Source organism: Juglans microcarpa x Juglans regia, chromosome 2D (assembly GCF_004785595.1).
Source record: "Juglans microcarpa x Juglans regia isolate MS1-56 chromosome 2D, Jm3101_v1.0, whole genome shotgun sequence".
Classification (NCBI taxonomy): domain Eukaryota; kingdom Viridiplantae; phylum Streptophyta; class Magnoliopsida; order Fagales; family Juglandaceae; genus Juglans; species Juglans microcarpa x Juglans regia.
In genome coordinates this window covers 38,843,479-38,859,707 of record NC_054596.1, presented here as the reverse complement: position 1 = coordinate 38,859,707, position 16,229 = coordinate 38,843,479, and the positions used below count along the sequence as shown (strand labels likewise).

General features: G+C 36.6%; 1 protein-coding gene across 1 annotated transcript; it reads right to left on the bottom strand.

Moving 5' to 3' along the window:
- Positions 1-546: 546 nt before the first annotated feature.
- On the bottom strand, positions 547-1,975 carry LOC121250463. Its single transcript, XM_041149591.1, has 5 exons — positions 1,791-1,975; positions 1,479-1,688; positions 1,259-1,350; positions 1,070-1,165; positions 547-988 (listed from the first exon to the last, which is right to left on the bottom strand). The coding sequence occupies exons 3-5, from the start codon at positions 1,268-1,270 to the stop codon at positions 629-631; spliced, it is 468 nt and encodes a 155-aa protein (XP_041005525.1). The 5' UTR covers positions 1,271-1,350; positions 1,479-1,688; positions 1,791-1,975; the 3' UTR covers positions 547-628.
- Positions 1,976-16,229: the final 14,254 nt, after the last annotated feature.

Sequence of the window (16,229 nt, the reverse complement as noted above, 5' to 3'; positions counted from 1 at the left end):
TACTATCATGTTATTAATAAATGTGGAGGATATCAGACTGGAATGACTCTAGGTAGAGATAGCTCATGAGTAACTTTCTACCCTTAATGATAGTTTCTAGATTCATGCAATATCATCCTAGCTTAAATATCCACTATGTAAAAGAATTTGCAACATTATATGCTATCCAAAATATCCAATGCCAAAAAATCTACTACCTTTTTATGCTATAGCTTAATTATCCAATGGCAAAAAAATCTGCAACATTATATGCTATCTTAAATATCCATTGGCAAAAAATATGCAATACCATCAGCTGTCTTAAATATCCAAAAAAAAATCTGCTACCGTTTGTACACATTATTTGCGAATATTCACTTTTATCCATCTATATGCATGGTATGACATAAAGCAGATAATATGATAATTAATTATGCAACACACAGACCAGGAATGCAAATGAGTAATATGCACATGTTGTCAAAATGCATGTGCTTTATCCCTTCCTATCACTTCCAACCAAGCCACATCCTAAGTTGCTCAACAAAAGTTTTTCTAGATACCATCATCCCCATCAACTGGCTGATCAACCTTCAAGACCAATTGAAAAAAGCAAAAGCAGGAATGATTTCTGCACTACCCAAGATGCCTAAGCATCAATGGGAGTCTCGTTATGAGACTCCCTTTGAGACTCCAAATCTTTCATGCGAGTGTTCATCAATTTCTCATAGTCTTTAAATTGGTTCTTGAATTCTAGTAAATCAGATCTCAGTGCCTCTAACTGGTTCTTGTACAAGTTTGCATCATTCTCGTTCTCCTCGTTCTCCTCAACAATACGTTGATAATTCCTATTGTTCCGCAATGAAGGAGATGGGTCAGGTATGACAGAGTGGCCTAGTCCCGTTGCATAACTTGATCGATGTCCTAAAACCTCCTTGAACGCCGCATTAGCTGCTCCATCCATGTCACCATCCATCTCGGTCTCCTTCAACCGCTCAAGCATCAGATTCTACATCCATAGATAATGAAAACCATTAGTTTTGATTAAGAAGTTTTAATTTAAAAGCATCAAGATGATTTAACCACTTACGTAATTGTTTTCTGCAGTGTCGGTGATAAATCTACCTTTCTCTCTTGACCAATGCACTTCTTTATAAAAAGCTACCAAATTCGAGGCTTGTTCATTCTTTATCATCAAAGATTAGGTTAGGTACTCCAATCACATAATAGAAATAACTTTTTTTTTTTTTTATAGATGAATGTACTAACTAAGACTTACCATTTCCTCCATAATCCTAATGAAAGGCTTCCTGCCCCTGTATGGTTGATTTGCTGTTTTCGCCTATTCTTTCTATTTCTCTTTGACATTTTCTGATATTTAATTTTGAAACATTATTTCATCATTCTATAAAATGATCTCTACTGCACTAGTAATAAAAAATGATATGTATACCATTATGTTTTAACAAAGAAATAACTTAATATACATGGATTTTTACCTTGAAGCCTTCACTTGACCACATTGCACATAAGTGTTCCCATACGAGCTTCTCCACCCAGGTTGTCCCACCAGAAAGTGCTGCTTCGTGTGTTGCATACTCCAGGTATTGCTTGCGTAGTAAGTAGTGGAATGCATTGTATTTTCGAGCAAGTGCATTTGTGACACACTCACGATGGAAACTTTGTGTCCAATCCAATATAAAGTCAGCCTATGAAATAAATATATTAGTGAAAACTGCATTTCTCTCAAGACTTGGTGTTTGCAGTAGTAAAATTGTGTTTCAAACAAAACGAGTAATAAAATGATTTACTCGAACACGGTCTATGAGCTCATCATTCTCCTCTTTTCCTACTTTTTTCCAGCTTGCATGGCGCATGTTTGCATGAAGTCTCACAATCGTTGTCACTCGTCCAGAAAATATGTTGTAATTCTCGCACGATGGTCCTCTTTGTCCATCCTTAATATTCAAATGTATCTTCCCAATTTTTCGAAGGGGTTCAAAGAGCATGTCTTTTGCTGGTCCCCGACTACGTTTTTTAGTTGGCAAATCTGTAGAATCTGATAAAACATCATTCGCAATTCTATTAGACCTCTCTTGATCAAGTGTAGAAGTGTAATAAACATTACTATTCTCAAAAGGGTCAATCTTGCAACTTGCGTGCAGTGGCCACAGTCCTAGGAGCATCATTAGCATCTTCTGTGGCCTCATCTACACCCACATTTGGTGGTTGAGTTGAATCATCTGATGATTCAACTCCCTCCGTATCTTCTACATCGCGCACTAGTGGAGGCCCATGACATAACATCGAGACTCTAGCTGCTGATACGTGCCAGCCACGATGTCCACCTCGTCCATGGAGTCTTCCTCTTACCCATCTCACCATTGTCAATACATGCAATAGTAGTCCTACAGTACTTATGATAAGGAGGAAACACGAGTTATTAGTTTATTCCCCTGTTTTCTTTGAACAATTCCAGGTCTCTCACCCAACATTAGATACGAAAACATAGCAAAGATGCATGCTTTACAATTTTTTTGGCTATGCCTAAAACATATATGAATCTTGGATAAATCTACGTTTAGTGAAACTGCATAATACTCGTATAAATGAAAAGTCTTTTAGACATGAAAATGAAGTTCCAGCATTATATCATTCATGCCAAATTGATACCACACTATCAATTTTCCATTTTACACTAATGGACTGCAACAACAAATAAGACTTAATTTAAATGAGTTGCTAAAAGTTAATGTTACACACCAGTTAAGTCAACAACATCCTGTACATGGGTAAGAGGAATTGCATCATGTGAGTGCTAGGTAAAAAAAACTTATAGGAAAAACCATCGTACATCCCAATCAATACAGAACAAGACACTATAATTTTGCCTCCTTCTCTAACAAACATGCATGTATGCATGTGAGAAATAATTAAATACGTGATATGAAATAAACTCATCACTCCATCTTGCATGAACTTTAATTTTAATATGAGACTTAGCCACTCAAACTAGAATGCAACTCCAGCAAGTGTTGGCTGTGACAATATATGAATAATCTCCCTTAATAATACATTACAACAAGTGTTATGAACAAAGTAGAAAAATCTTTTGAGAGAGAGAGAGTCAGAACAAAGAGAGAAATGTCAAACCCAAGCTCTTCTTATTACTGGCAGTAGTGTGATCCTGGGTCTTTGGTAGACACTGGAAATCAGCTTGCTTCACTTTTGGAATGTATGAGGTTCCAGAAATTCCTAGATGCCTGGGTCTCCTTCAACTTCTAGACTTTGTCCACTCTATTCTTATTTGACCAAAGTGAGTGGTCTCCTCGTGTGATAAGAACTCGGGGTGGTTAGCTTAACCACTGTGTAAAGTGATTGGAAAGCTGGTAGAATTATTAGAGTACATATTTTTTTTTTTTTGCTTTTTTTCTGATTATCTTTCCTCTTCTGCCCGCCTGAATTTGTCTTTCCCGCCCCTGTCTCTATCTTATTTTTATCTTCTATGTCCTACAGCCATTGTTGTAGCAAGCTATTAGTGCAATTTTTTTTTTCAACAAAGAATTTCTAACATTTTGTTATATTTGTTAAAAAAAATAAGTTTACAATATTGGAACGTAACACATCCTTATACCATGTTAAAAAAGAAAAAATTGGAAAAATAAACATGCAAACTCCCCATATATGGCCACCAGGCTAGCTAGAGCCACCAACGGGAATAATAGGACTTTTGTATTTTTAATATGGGTGGCTCTATAAGCAAATGGAGAATTGAAGTATAAAAACAAATAATAATGTTAATTTAAATTTGAGTTAGTTTGCATAGTCTTGTGAATACCTTTGTAAAAGAAAGTTGTATACAAGTGTTGATTATTGATTTTATTCTGCCTTTAAGCCCCCCTCTAGGTGGCCGGTTTAACATCAGAATTGAAGTGATTTTATGAATAAGTCATAAAAGTTGCACTTGTATGAACGTATTGGAGACTTCCATTTTACTCAAACACCGAGCAATGGCCCCACACTCAACAGCAACAACACTCCCATATTGCACTTCCTTGGGAAGACGACAACAACAAACTCAATTCTCCATTATTTAACATCATGTAGCCAATTCCATGGGGGTTTTTTAATTGAAATATTGCATCTCAAGGCTTTAAATAGGCTTAAACCCAACAAATTAATAAATAATTCACATGCCAATGTTGATGAGCCCATTTTTATTTCTTAATTTCATTGGCTTGTCATCACATACCTAATGTTAATGCATTAGGTCCTTACTTAAAAATAATTGATAGGGATGTTCAACAGACTGATGAATACCCCATTCAGATGTCAGTATTTAACCTGCTGTGACATGCATGTAGGGGAGATGTAGTAACCTGCTGTGACGAGGAATTTATGATTTGTGGAACTCCTTTCGACCTGTCAAACCATCTTAATTCTATGAGATTCACATCAAATTACGTTGAAAGTGATACTAATAGTGAATAGAAATAGCAGAAATTTATCCAACCTATTATACTCACCACAAAAGTCAACTATCTACCATTACTTAATTGGACAGACTTAGAAAAAATAAGAAAATATGGGAGATTACATTCACACCCTGGAACATACAAACCATCTTAGTAGCCAGCTCATGAACCTTGTTATAAATCATGCTGCCACCAACAGATTCATTTGCTTATAAGAGTAATGCCTTTGAGTCTTTATGTAGATTCATGCATCTATTCTTACCTTGTTATGAATTTATGTAGTATAACATATATTCAGGCCGGTATATATTTATGAGTTGTATAGAAATGATTATATCATGTTACAATAGTGTTTTTGCACATACCAGTTGGTTTGCCAGTCTTTTGGTGGGAAAAAACTAATAGACATTACCTTGTTATTTAGTAGCCAATGTTGATGTCAAACTAATATCTTCAATGCACATTGAATCCAGCTTATGTGGTTGATATGACCGTAATGTTCATTCTGCCAAAAGTACTCATATATACACAAAGTAAGATTAAGCACATATAAAACCATCGAAATGGAAGTAATAAAATCCCAGAATCTGCACTTGCCCATACCATAATTTGAATCTGAGGTAGCATCATCGTCAAGATTATTGTCTTCCTCGCTACCACCACTATGGTCATTTATGTGGTCAGTTCCCAATTCGTCTTCAAAGCTATCATCGTCAACAAAGGCCTCTTGGTCAGTTTGTTCAGATCTTTGATGTTCTAATATGGTTAAAGGGTCAATGACCAAAGGTTCTTCATCTAATCTATGCAATGGATTCAACAAGTCTGGGTCACTACAATTAACATACGACATGGTTCTGATATTAGTTTCATCTTCCTGATTAGCATCACTGTCAACCAAGGGAACTAAAGGAATGTTGTACACATTCCTATTAGTTATCTTATGCACCACATACCAACTACCCGCCAAACTAATATATTTTAAGTAAAACACCTGTTGTGCTTGGCATGCAAGAGCAAAAGGCTCATTTTTATACCATGTTCTAGAAGTATTCAAACTCGTCAAGTGGTCGCCAACACGTATCCCCATTTTTTTATCGCCAATGTCCCACCAATCATATTGAAACAAATATACCTTACGCTACCCCATATAACGCAATTCTAAAATATCATTCAACACCCCATAGAAGTCAACTGGCTTTGATTGATGTTCTCCACAGACAACTACACCGCTGTTTTGCATTTGATGATGTATCTCACGCCCCTTTGTATGAAACCTAATTCCATTCATTATACATCCAGCATACGATGCAACCCACTTGTCAGGACCACATGCGAGTGCATAGATTTCATCAGTAACTTCAGCTGGATTCATCATATGCAACTCTCAAATCTAATAAGTAAGTCAAACGCAACTACAATTAGTGTATATATATATATATATAAGTTGAAGATGCACTCGTAATATCTTTAATTATTACGCCCACAAACTACCATGCATGAGAATTTTTATGCAAACCACAAAAATTATGTTGAAAATACTTACGCTATTCCTAAACCACCCGAGAAATTGAGCCTGGTGCCTACGCTCAATGTTAGTTGTACCTTTCCTTTTGATCTTGTTATAATGCTCACTGCCAAAAACAGAATGTTATTTTCTTCACTAGAAATGGATTGGACAAGTACTAAAAGTAACTAAAAAGATTAACCACTAGGATGTGATACCCCGTATTTGCGTATATTTTGACTAGGTAAATTATTGCATTTATTAAGATTATGGGCTTTCTTATTTTAAATTTTAGATGATTTACGTTATATTATTTTAAGATTTTTAACTGTTAATTTAATGTGTTTTATTGTTATTAATTATTGTTCATTATTTAAATTGCTCCTTATTTTAAATTAGTTTATTGTTGGATTTAATTCTTTTATTTTTATTTAGTCACAACGTTTAAACTATTTTATTTAACTCGTTGTTTTGAAATTATTTAAGTTGGATCATTTTTGTGACCCAAGATGTGAGGATTGTACCTCATTTTTTTCCTTCACTTTTTCTTTTTTCTTTCCTCTTTTTCTTTTCTTCTTCTTTTTTTTTTCTCCCCTCTCTCTCTTCACCCGCATGCAAATCCCTCTCTCTCTCCCCGTCTGTGCGTGGTCCTCCACCCTGTGCCGCCGTGCGCCGTCGTGGTCATCACCGCCCCTCCCAACCTCTCTCCTCTAGCCGGCGACCACCCCCTTCGGTTCCCAGCCCCTCTCACGCCGCTTTGAGTCCCCACACACGGTTTCAATTCGCGGCACTCCTTGTGCTCGCACGCTGCCATTGGCCACCACCTCTTCACCACATCACCGGCTACTCCCCAGCTACCTAACCCACCCATCCTCAACCCCGATCCTCCACCGGTAAAACCCATCCATCCTCATTTTTGTTTTGAGCTTTTTGGACTTCAACCGCCCACTACGCCGCCACCCACGGCCAACCACCACCACCATTAGCTTCACCAACATCCCTAAGCCATTCCCTAGTAATCTCAAGTTTTCGTTTGCCCCCGTTCAAAATCTAGCATTTTAAGACTCACGGCCATAGTGCATTTTGCACTGTTACGTTGCTATGCCGCCACTTCAAGAACCTCCGTGATCCTTCAAAAATTATATTATAGCACTGTAAGTATTTTTCCAAATAACTTTTGAGATTTAAATGTATTTTTGCACTAACTCATATTTATTGTGAACTGGTTGGTTGTGCCGGACTGAGTCTGAGGAGCAAGGGGTCGGTTGGATTGGAGGATGAAGTTATTTATATGATTGGACTATGTTGTGATTTGCTGGTTGTTGAATATTTGTGTTGTGTCATATACAATGCATTTACACGCATGTTCATGTCTATAGATGAAAATTGGATTTTTGCATAATTGCATATATGTTCATGTGTATACTTGAAATATTGGGTTTTTATGTTTGAAATGATTTTGAGTATGTTTGAAATGATTGGATTGATTGGTTTGAGAGAAAGGAAAAGAGACTGTAGGGATGGTGGTAAGCATGGATGGTGGTATAGTCCCGCCTACGATTCCCGCCTAAGGTGCATGCAGTAGGGATGGTGGTAGAGTCTCGCCTGTGATTCCCGCATATAGTGCTCTGATAAGTACCTCTTGTGTGAAAATGAACTGTAGGGATGGTGGTAAGCAGGGATGGTGGTATAGTCCCGCTTGTAATTCCCCCCCTACGGTGCACGCGGTAGGGATGGTGGTAAGCAGGAATGATGGTTTAGTCCCGCTTGTGAATCCCGCCTACGGTGCATGCAGTAGGGATGATGGTAAGCAGAGATGGTGGTAGAGTCCCGCCTGTGATTCCCGCCTACAGTGTCCGATAAATGATTATGTTGTTAGTTTATAATTTAATGGTTACGAGCACATTTTCTGGAAAAATGACGGATATTATGCATGGCGTGTTTTTGGTCAAATGGGGTTTTTGGCATGCGTTGTAAAATAATCATTTTCGGAAAAAATGAGATTTTGGGTCACAATTGTGTTTTGTCATGTACTCATGTTTGTTGGTTGAATTAATGCATTTTTATCTCTTGGGTTGTTTGGTTGATTACTTGCTGAGATTCATAATCTCACGGTATTCGACACCATGCGGTACCGTTTTATGATATCGCAGATTTTGATGCAGATGAGGACGAAAAGCCTGAGGATTCGGCTCCGCCGGAGAAGTGATTCGGGATCACTTGCTCGTGTATTGGGCTTTGTCTCTCACTTTTTGGCTATGTACTTAGTTTGTATTATATTTATATTAGATAACTGTATAACTTTTTAAAGGTAATTTATTTTGAATACCTATATTTAAATTTATGGTACTTAGTTGTTTAACTTTTAATTAACCGCTGCGACTTTTGTTGTGCATTTCTTACATATTGCACATACTTGAGCACTTATCGTTGGGATGCATGACCCGTGTTGTCATCATCCCGACGTCACGATTCCCGCATTTATGTACGTGGGAGTCGAGACGTCACACCAAGCATTTCTAGGGCCTTGGATATGCATGGGCAATTTTAATGATCTCCTAAATCAATCAGAGAAACATGGTGGGTGCCCGATCCCCTTTGATCAAAATGGAGGACTAAAATCTCTAATGGAAAAAAAAAAATGGACTCATTGACATAGTATACACAGGTCCAAAATTCACATGGTCGAACAACAGGCATAGAATGACACTTATAAAAGAGAGATTAGACCAACCAATTGCTAATAAAAAATGGAGGTAATTTTTTTCTCATGCTACACTACAATACTTAGCTCCATCAGTCTCAGATCACCATCCACTTGTACTACACACAAAAGCTAAACATCGAAGAGCCTTATCTTTTAAATTTGAAGAATTTTGGATTCATGAGCCACTCAGCCACAACATCATCAAAGAAGCATGGAGCAAAAACTACCTAGGCAATCCGGCCTACGTGCTATGCAAAAAAATAAAATCAGCAAAGGAGGCTCTCAAGCTATGGAATAAAAACCATTTTGGGCGAATTCATAACAATATAAAGGAAATTGAAAAAGAGTTATTTGAAGTCCAAAGCTGCCCCATGACTTCTTACAACCAAGAAAAAGAGAAGCTCCCACGGCCTCCAAAAGCAAAAGGGAAATGAAGAAATATTATGATGACAAAAATCAAGAATTGCTTGGCTCACATCCTCGGATCTCAACACAGAATTTTTCCACCTTTCAATAACATTCCAGAGAAGAAGCAATGCGATAGACTCCATCAAATCGGGACCAAGTCACTGGTCCATGGACCCAATTGTTATTGAATCCTCTTTTATTCATTACTTTAGAACAATATACACTTCATCCTATCCGCAAATTCCGGAACACTTAAACAATCTTTTTGAGAAGCAAATTTCGGATCAAGATAATGAATTACTCAATGCGGTGCTAAGTGAAGAGGAAATTTTTGGGGCTCTAAAACAAATCCTAAACCACAAAGCACCAAGTCTAGATGGAATGACAACACTCCTTTATAGACACTATTGGAGCATCATAAAAAAAAGGTCAACGAAGCTGTTCAAAATTTTTTCAGAAGTGGAAAGCTCTTAAGGCAAATGAATCACACCAACATAGCGCCCATCCCAAAAATTCAAAATCCAAGTACCCCAAGCCAATACTGACCAATCAGGCTCACAAATGTTATCTACAAAATCATCACAAAAATATTGGCAAACCGATTCAAATCCATACTAGCCAACATAATCTCTTCTCTTCAACCAGCTTTTATTCTGGGCCGCAATATAAAGGAAAACACCATAATCACCCATGAATTATTCCACCAACTCAAAAAGAAAACAGGACAAAAATGACTAATGACCATCAAGCTTGACATGAAAAAAGCTTTGATCTAGTTGAATGGGAGTTTCTCTTTATGGTAATGAAAGTATGGGGATACAATTAAAGATGAATAAATCTTATAAAAGAATGTGTCACAATTGCAACCTTTTCAGTCATAAAAAATGGCTCACCAAGGGGGTATTTCAAAGCACAAAGAGGGCTACGACAAGGAGACTCGATCTCGCACTTTCTCTTTATACTGATTACAGAGGCACTATCAAGAATTTTGTTAAAAGTTGAAGTGCAAAGGTCACTTGAAGGAATAAGAATCAACAAAAACATCTCACCTATTTCACACCTGCTCTTTGCGGATGACACTCTCATTTTTGCCAAAGCAATTGAAAAAAAATGCCAAAGTAATCTCTCAAAGTTTTGAAAAATATCAGCAATGGTTAGGGCAAAAAATTAATTTGAGCAAATCCTTCATCTTCATCACAAGAAATACATGTTCAGTGTCCAAATCAATCATCAACCAATGGCTCCCATATAAAGCTTCTTCGGCGAGAATAAAACACTTGGGCCTTCCAACTTCCTTTAGCAAGAACAAAAAAGAGAACCATAAAGAAATGATGGCTAAAGTGAAAAAAATAATTGGAAGGATGGAAATTAAAGTTACTATCACAAGCAGGGAGAACAATGTTGATTAGAACAGTTGCAAGCACCATCCCATCTTATTATATGAATTCTTTTTTACTACCAAAAGCAGTATGCAAGATCCTTGACATCAGCTTCAAAAATTCTTGGTGGGGATTTCCAAGAGATAAAACCCACAATTTCACTTTAAAATCATGGAAATCAATATGCCAACCAAAAAAGTCAAGAGGACATGGTCTCAAACTGATGGAAAATATGAACCAAGCTTTATTAGCAAAGACGGGATGAGAAATGAGTGAAAGACGGAATGGATTATGGCACTCCCTCCTCTCGGCAAGATACCTCAAGCATTTGGATTTTTGGAATGTAACACCTAAACCGCCTGATTCTAATTTATGGAAAGGAATTCTCCAGACAATAGACCTTCTCAAACAAGGACGTTGCTACCAATTTAATAATGGAATTTCAGTTAATGTCTGGTCAGAATCGTGGATTCCCTCCCTCTATGGAAATTTTCAAACCAAAATCAATACGCAAAATGAACCACATCCACCCTTCTCTAGAAGTCTCAAGCATAATCACAGGCCACCCACGATCTTGGGATATATAAAAAATGCAAAATTTATTTGATCAAGAAAGCATCTCAGAAATCCTAAAGATACCTTTGCCGACAATCTCCTGGAGACAAGACAAGATAATATGGTCCCCGAACCATATTGAGAAATTCTCTGTTAAAACATCTTATCACATAGTTGTAAGAAATCAAAATATAGCTCAACTGAATCCCCTACAGGCCCTCTTTAAACCACTTTAGAGTTTAAAGACGCATGACCGTTACAAGTTGTTATTATGGAAACTCCTTTGGAACATCCTCCATACCAAATCAAGAGTAAACAAAGTCATCCCTCAACTTGAATCTGAAGAATGTCCACTATGTAACCAGGTAGAAGAAATCTCACTACATCTCTTCATAGAGTGTCCAATAAATCAGATATTATGGCAACAAAGCTCTTGGCCACTAAATCTTGCAAATCTGCCAATGCAGTCCATATCAGATTGGATAAAGATGATTCTGCACCCAGAAAAGAAATTGGGACTAGGGTAGACAGAGAAGCACAATTTCCAATTATTCGCGGTGATTATCATGGATTTCATTTGGAGGCAAAGAAATGACATAGTCCATAACCACTCTTCTCTATCTTTAGAGACAGCAAAAAATAGATTGAACCAGATCTACCAAGAATACAAGCATGCTTGGGAAGGAAAGAAGAAAAATCAAGATGATGTCTAGAAACCTCCACCACAAAATTTTAAAAGCTTCTCCTTCGATGCCGTAGTTAGAGATTCATTCTTAACAGCAACATCAATATGCAGAGACCATAATGGAGAAATCTTGGAGATTAGTACAGAAAAAATTCAAACCATAAATCTCTTGATAGCCGAAGCTTCGGCAGCACTCCAAAATGGCATCCCAACATCAGCAACTCCTGGCAATAATTGAAGGCGATGCCCAATCCATCATCATAGCCATTGAAAGCATAGGCTCGACCCTGCATTGGCAAATCTCCCTCATTATTGAAGACATTCAACAAATCTTCAGACATCACCAGGAATGGAAAGTAGCCAAAATTCATCGATCCCAAAATTGATGTGCGTACTCAGTAGCGCAATGGGCAACAACCAACCTAATTTTTGGATGCATACCTTTAGATATTCTAACTAGATGTTTTCTATTTCTTGATAGTGGAAATGATCCACCTTGAACAATTTGTATTCTGGTTTTTTTTATAATATATATATTGCTTGATTAGGAAAAAAAAATGAAAAAAAAGAGACCAGAAATAGATTTTACTATTCATAAGAGTGAAATCATTGGTAGAAAAGGCAGAGGTTTTAGCACGCATCGCACTTTTTGTTCTGAGCATGCATTTTGGACAGGGTTTGGCTCATATATACCAATTAGATCGATGCGCAAACCAGATATAAATTAGCCAAATCGATGGAGCATAACATAGAAACAATCTAATATGCCATCATTTATCTTTGGGGCTAGCCAACCTAGCTTCCTTCCCATGCAGTTACTTTCTCTACGATCTTGACCAGAAGACTACTTCCAAAGAAACCAAGCGAGATGGTTGTGAGGAAAAGACCGGTACCAAATGGCAAATACTTTCATCCCTTTTTTGGTGACTGTATTATGAAGAAATTAATTAAGATGGCCTATGTACATGAAGATCGAGTACTCCCCTATCCCGACCAAGATGAACTGTGGAAGCAAGAAAAATGCTATCACTGGTAGTACTACTGTACGTTGCTATGTTGCTTATGTGCTTTCTGGCAACTGACAATTTTTTTATTTCCGTAAGTGATGCTGCTAAGTGCTACCTGGCAAAAATGTTTTAAAATGATGTCTGGTTCAATTTATATATAGATCCATATCTACCTATAATTATAATAATTATCATATATTCTTTTCGATACATGGAGATTTTCTTATATGAATTAATTAACATGCACCAATATCGTATCACTACAATAGAAAGGGTCTTTTGGGACGAAAATTTTTGTCCCAAAAGACTCCAATTTCGTCCCAAAAAAGTTTTTGGGATGAAAAAAATTCGTCCCAAGGTCGTTCCAACATCACTGTGCCAAAAGGTATTTTGGGATGAAAATCACCATTTCGTCCCAAAAAATACCTTTTGGGACGAAATTGAAAGAAACCTTTCGAACATGTTCGAACGGTAATTTCTTTTTGTCACGGTTGAAATTCATCCCAGAATATCGTTCGAACGGAAACAATTTTAAGTTCGAACAGTAGTGACGTGTTTGAACGATTGCGAAATATGTTCGAACAAACATGAAGTCGTTCGAACGGTATGAATTTATCTTTGTGTTCGAACGTTAAATGGTCAGGTCGAACGGTATATGGGTTCGAACGGTATAGGTTATGTTCGAAGACGACTGAAATAAATAACGTTTGAATGTTGTGTGATCGTTCAAACTCTACGAACATAAATTTCGTTCGAATATTATGTTAACTTTCGAACGCTATTGTCGTTCGAACGTTTTATGTTCGTTCGAACGAAATCTCTTCAATTTAAATCAATAATAGAAAACCAAATAGATATTCATAATATTTGAAAAAATACATTAGAAATTGTTTAACACTCACAAAAGTGTTATAACAAGCGCAAACTAAATAAATAACAGTCGAGACGGGCATTGTTCGTACATAAATAAATAATCCCAAAATCTGTACGTAAAAAGCCATCAGTTGCTTGGAGGCTTGTACTGTTGCATAAGCTGCTGCATTTAGAGGTGCATCTATCTTCTGAACTCTTCTTGTTGTTCTTCATGTTGTTTGAGGCGTATCTCCATATCTGCTTGTTTTGCCAATTGAGCCTCTAACTCATGCTGCCTTGCAGTCAATTCTTCGATTTTGGAATTCGCATTCTCTAGCGCTATAGAAGTCATAGATGCATTCCCATAAGAAGAGGAAGAGGGACCAGGCTTTACACAGCGACTCAAACCTCTCAAATATCATGAACGTTGACCCAGGACTTGTGTAAAAATATCAATATCACTTGTTGATAAATTTTGATCTGACGCAGATTCAGCACGTAGGGCAACCATTTTATCCTCGACATATATAAGATAAAGAATTAATATCGTCATAAATATTCTAATATATTTAATTAAAACAAATTATAATACTTACATAATTTTCACGGGCATCAGGATGAGTCCACACTCCATTACAATCAGTGTGTGATGCATCATATAATTTTGTCAGATCATAATTAGTATCTGAATCTTGCTACAATAAATGTGTTAAGATATAAAGTCATTATGATTCATCCAAATAATTAACTATATCCAATAAAAAAAATAACAATACCAATTTCTTAGAAAGGCGATGGAAAGATCTTGAGCCTGCATGATGATTAATCTTCAATTTTGATCTATTTGTTTTGTTTATAGAACTTCACTCCTGCAAAGAAATTGAAAATATTATGAAGCGAAATGACAAATAGGACAAGTAAAATAATTAAATTTAATTATACCTGATATGATGGATCCTCAAACATGTCACAAAGTTTTTCCCACTCAGAAGGTCGGACATCCTGAAAAGGATGTTGGCGTGCATCTTCCTTCTTCTCAAACTTATTATAATGCTCATGACACATCGCCTTATATTTGCGAAATGCATTACCCATAAGCTCTTCCACAGTTTTACGCTCCTCTCTCCGACCAAAATTTAATTTGAAATCATCCTTGAAAAAAAATAGTCACAAACACATTATCATTTATAATATTCTAAATTTAAGTAAAATATAGAAATTTATTCTACTAAATCAATATTTTAAACATTACCAAACAACGCTTCTTGATAAGCTCTTTAACATATTGGGGGACTTTCTTCCATGAAGTCGTTGCCAAAGGTGCGTAAGTTCGTGTAAGAGCACCCACATGCGATGCAAGCCAAGCTGCTGGTTGTCCTTCGCCCCCGGTATGTTCGTCTGGAATGTTAACCTTGATCTTACCCACCTTCCGATATTTTTCCAACGTCACGCCTCTAGTGGTGCCTCGACCTTGACGAGATTGTACTGTAGACTCTATAAAAAATAACATTGTAATCAATTTCATTTATATGTCTATTATAGGACCTTAATTAATAACTTTTATGAGTATTAGATTTTTACTTTATTCTGTAGAGTCAATCTCTAATGGTGAGTCTGAAGGAGAGCTAAGAACAGGTGGAGATGGATTGCGAACTTCCTTCCTCATTGGCGGCATAATTTCAAACTACTGATACATTCAATAAGTAAAATATTTGTCATCAAGTGTAATGTTAACACATAATTGGTCAATCATAATCTGTATCAGTTTCATTTGACAATTTACTCTCATCATCTGTAGATACTTCAGATAATTCAACATTTTCCTCAACTGTCGCATCAACAATTTCAGCCTCAATATCTTCTCTATTTAATGGAATCATCTCATACTGGCTCAAATCCACAAACAAATTTAAAGCGGGTTGACTCTCTTGATATGCTTCTTGAGTAAATGAGTCATATTCTTCTTCATCTTGTCCTTCCGCCTGAGGGATAACATCATATATATTTCTTGGAAAATATTTTTGTACTACTCGTCATTGATTTCCTAACTTCGGGTCATCTAAGTAGAATACTTGAGATGCTTGAGAAGCCAAAATAAAAGGATCATCTTCATACCATTTTTTTGATGTATTAACACTCAAAAAATATTCATCATCACAGACTCTAGTACGAGGATTGCTTAAATCTCACCAATCACACTTAAACAGATACACCACAATCTCTCCCAAATATTTCATTCCAATTATATCGACAATAACCTCATAGAAATCAATATTTTCTCCATCATGACTTCCTTCGCCTAGGACACCATTATTTTGAGTTTTCCTATAACAATCTCGATCCATTGTGTGATACCTACTTCTTCGAGAAATACATGCAGAATATCGAGCAGCACGTCTCGATAGGCCACGCGCCAATGCATACAATTCATCCAATATGTCATTTGGATTATTCGCATACATTTGTACAACCTACATATTGAGTAAAGCATATACTATATCAAAATTGAAATTAATATTTTTTTCATTGGTTATTGAGTAACGCATATGTAATGTCATTACCAGTTCTTCAAACCATCTCGGAAACTCCTCTTCATGTTTTTGGTTTATATCATTTACTCCCAGTTCCTTGAACACGTTAATATGATCACTGAAATTGATGATTACCACAAATTTTTT

Coding starts and splice junctions, on each gene's coding strand:
- LOC121250463 (XM_041149591.1), bottom strand. Junction 989..1,069: donor ACACTGCAGAAAACAATTAC/GTAAGTGGTTAA, acceptor CTATGGATGTAG/AATCTGATGCTTGAGCGGTT.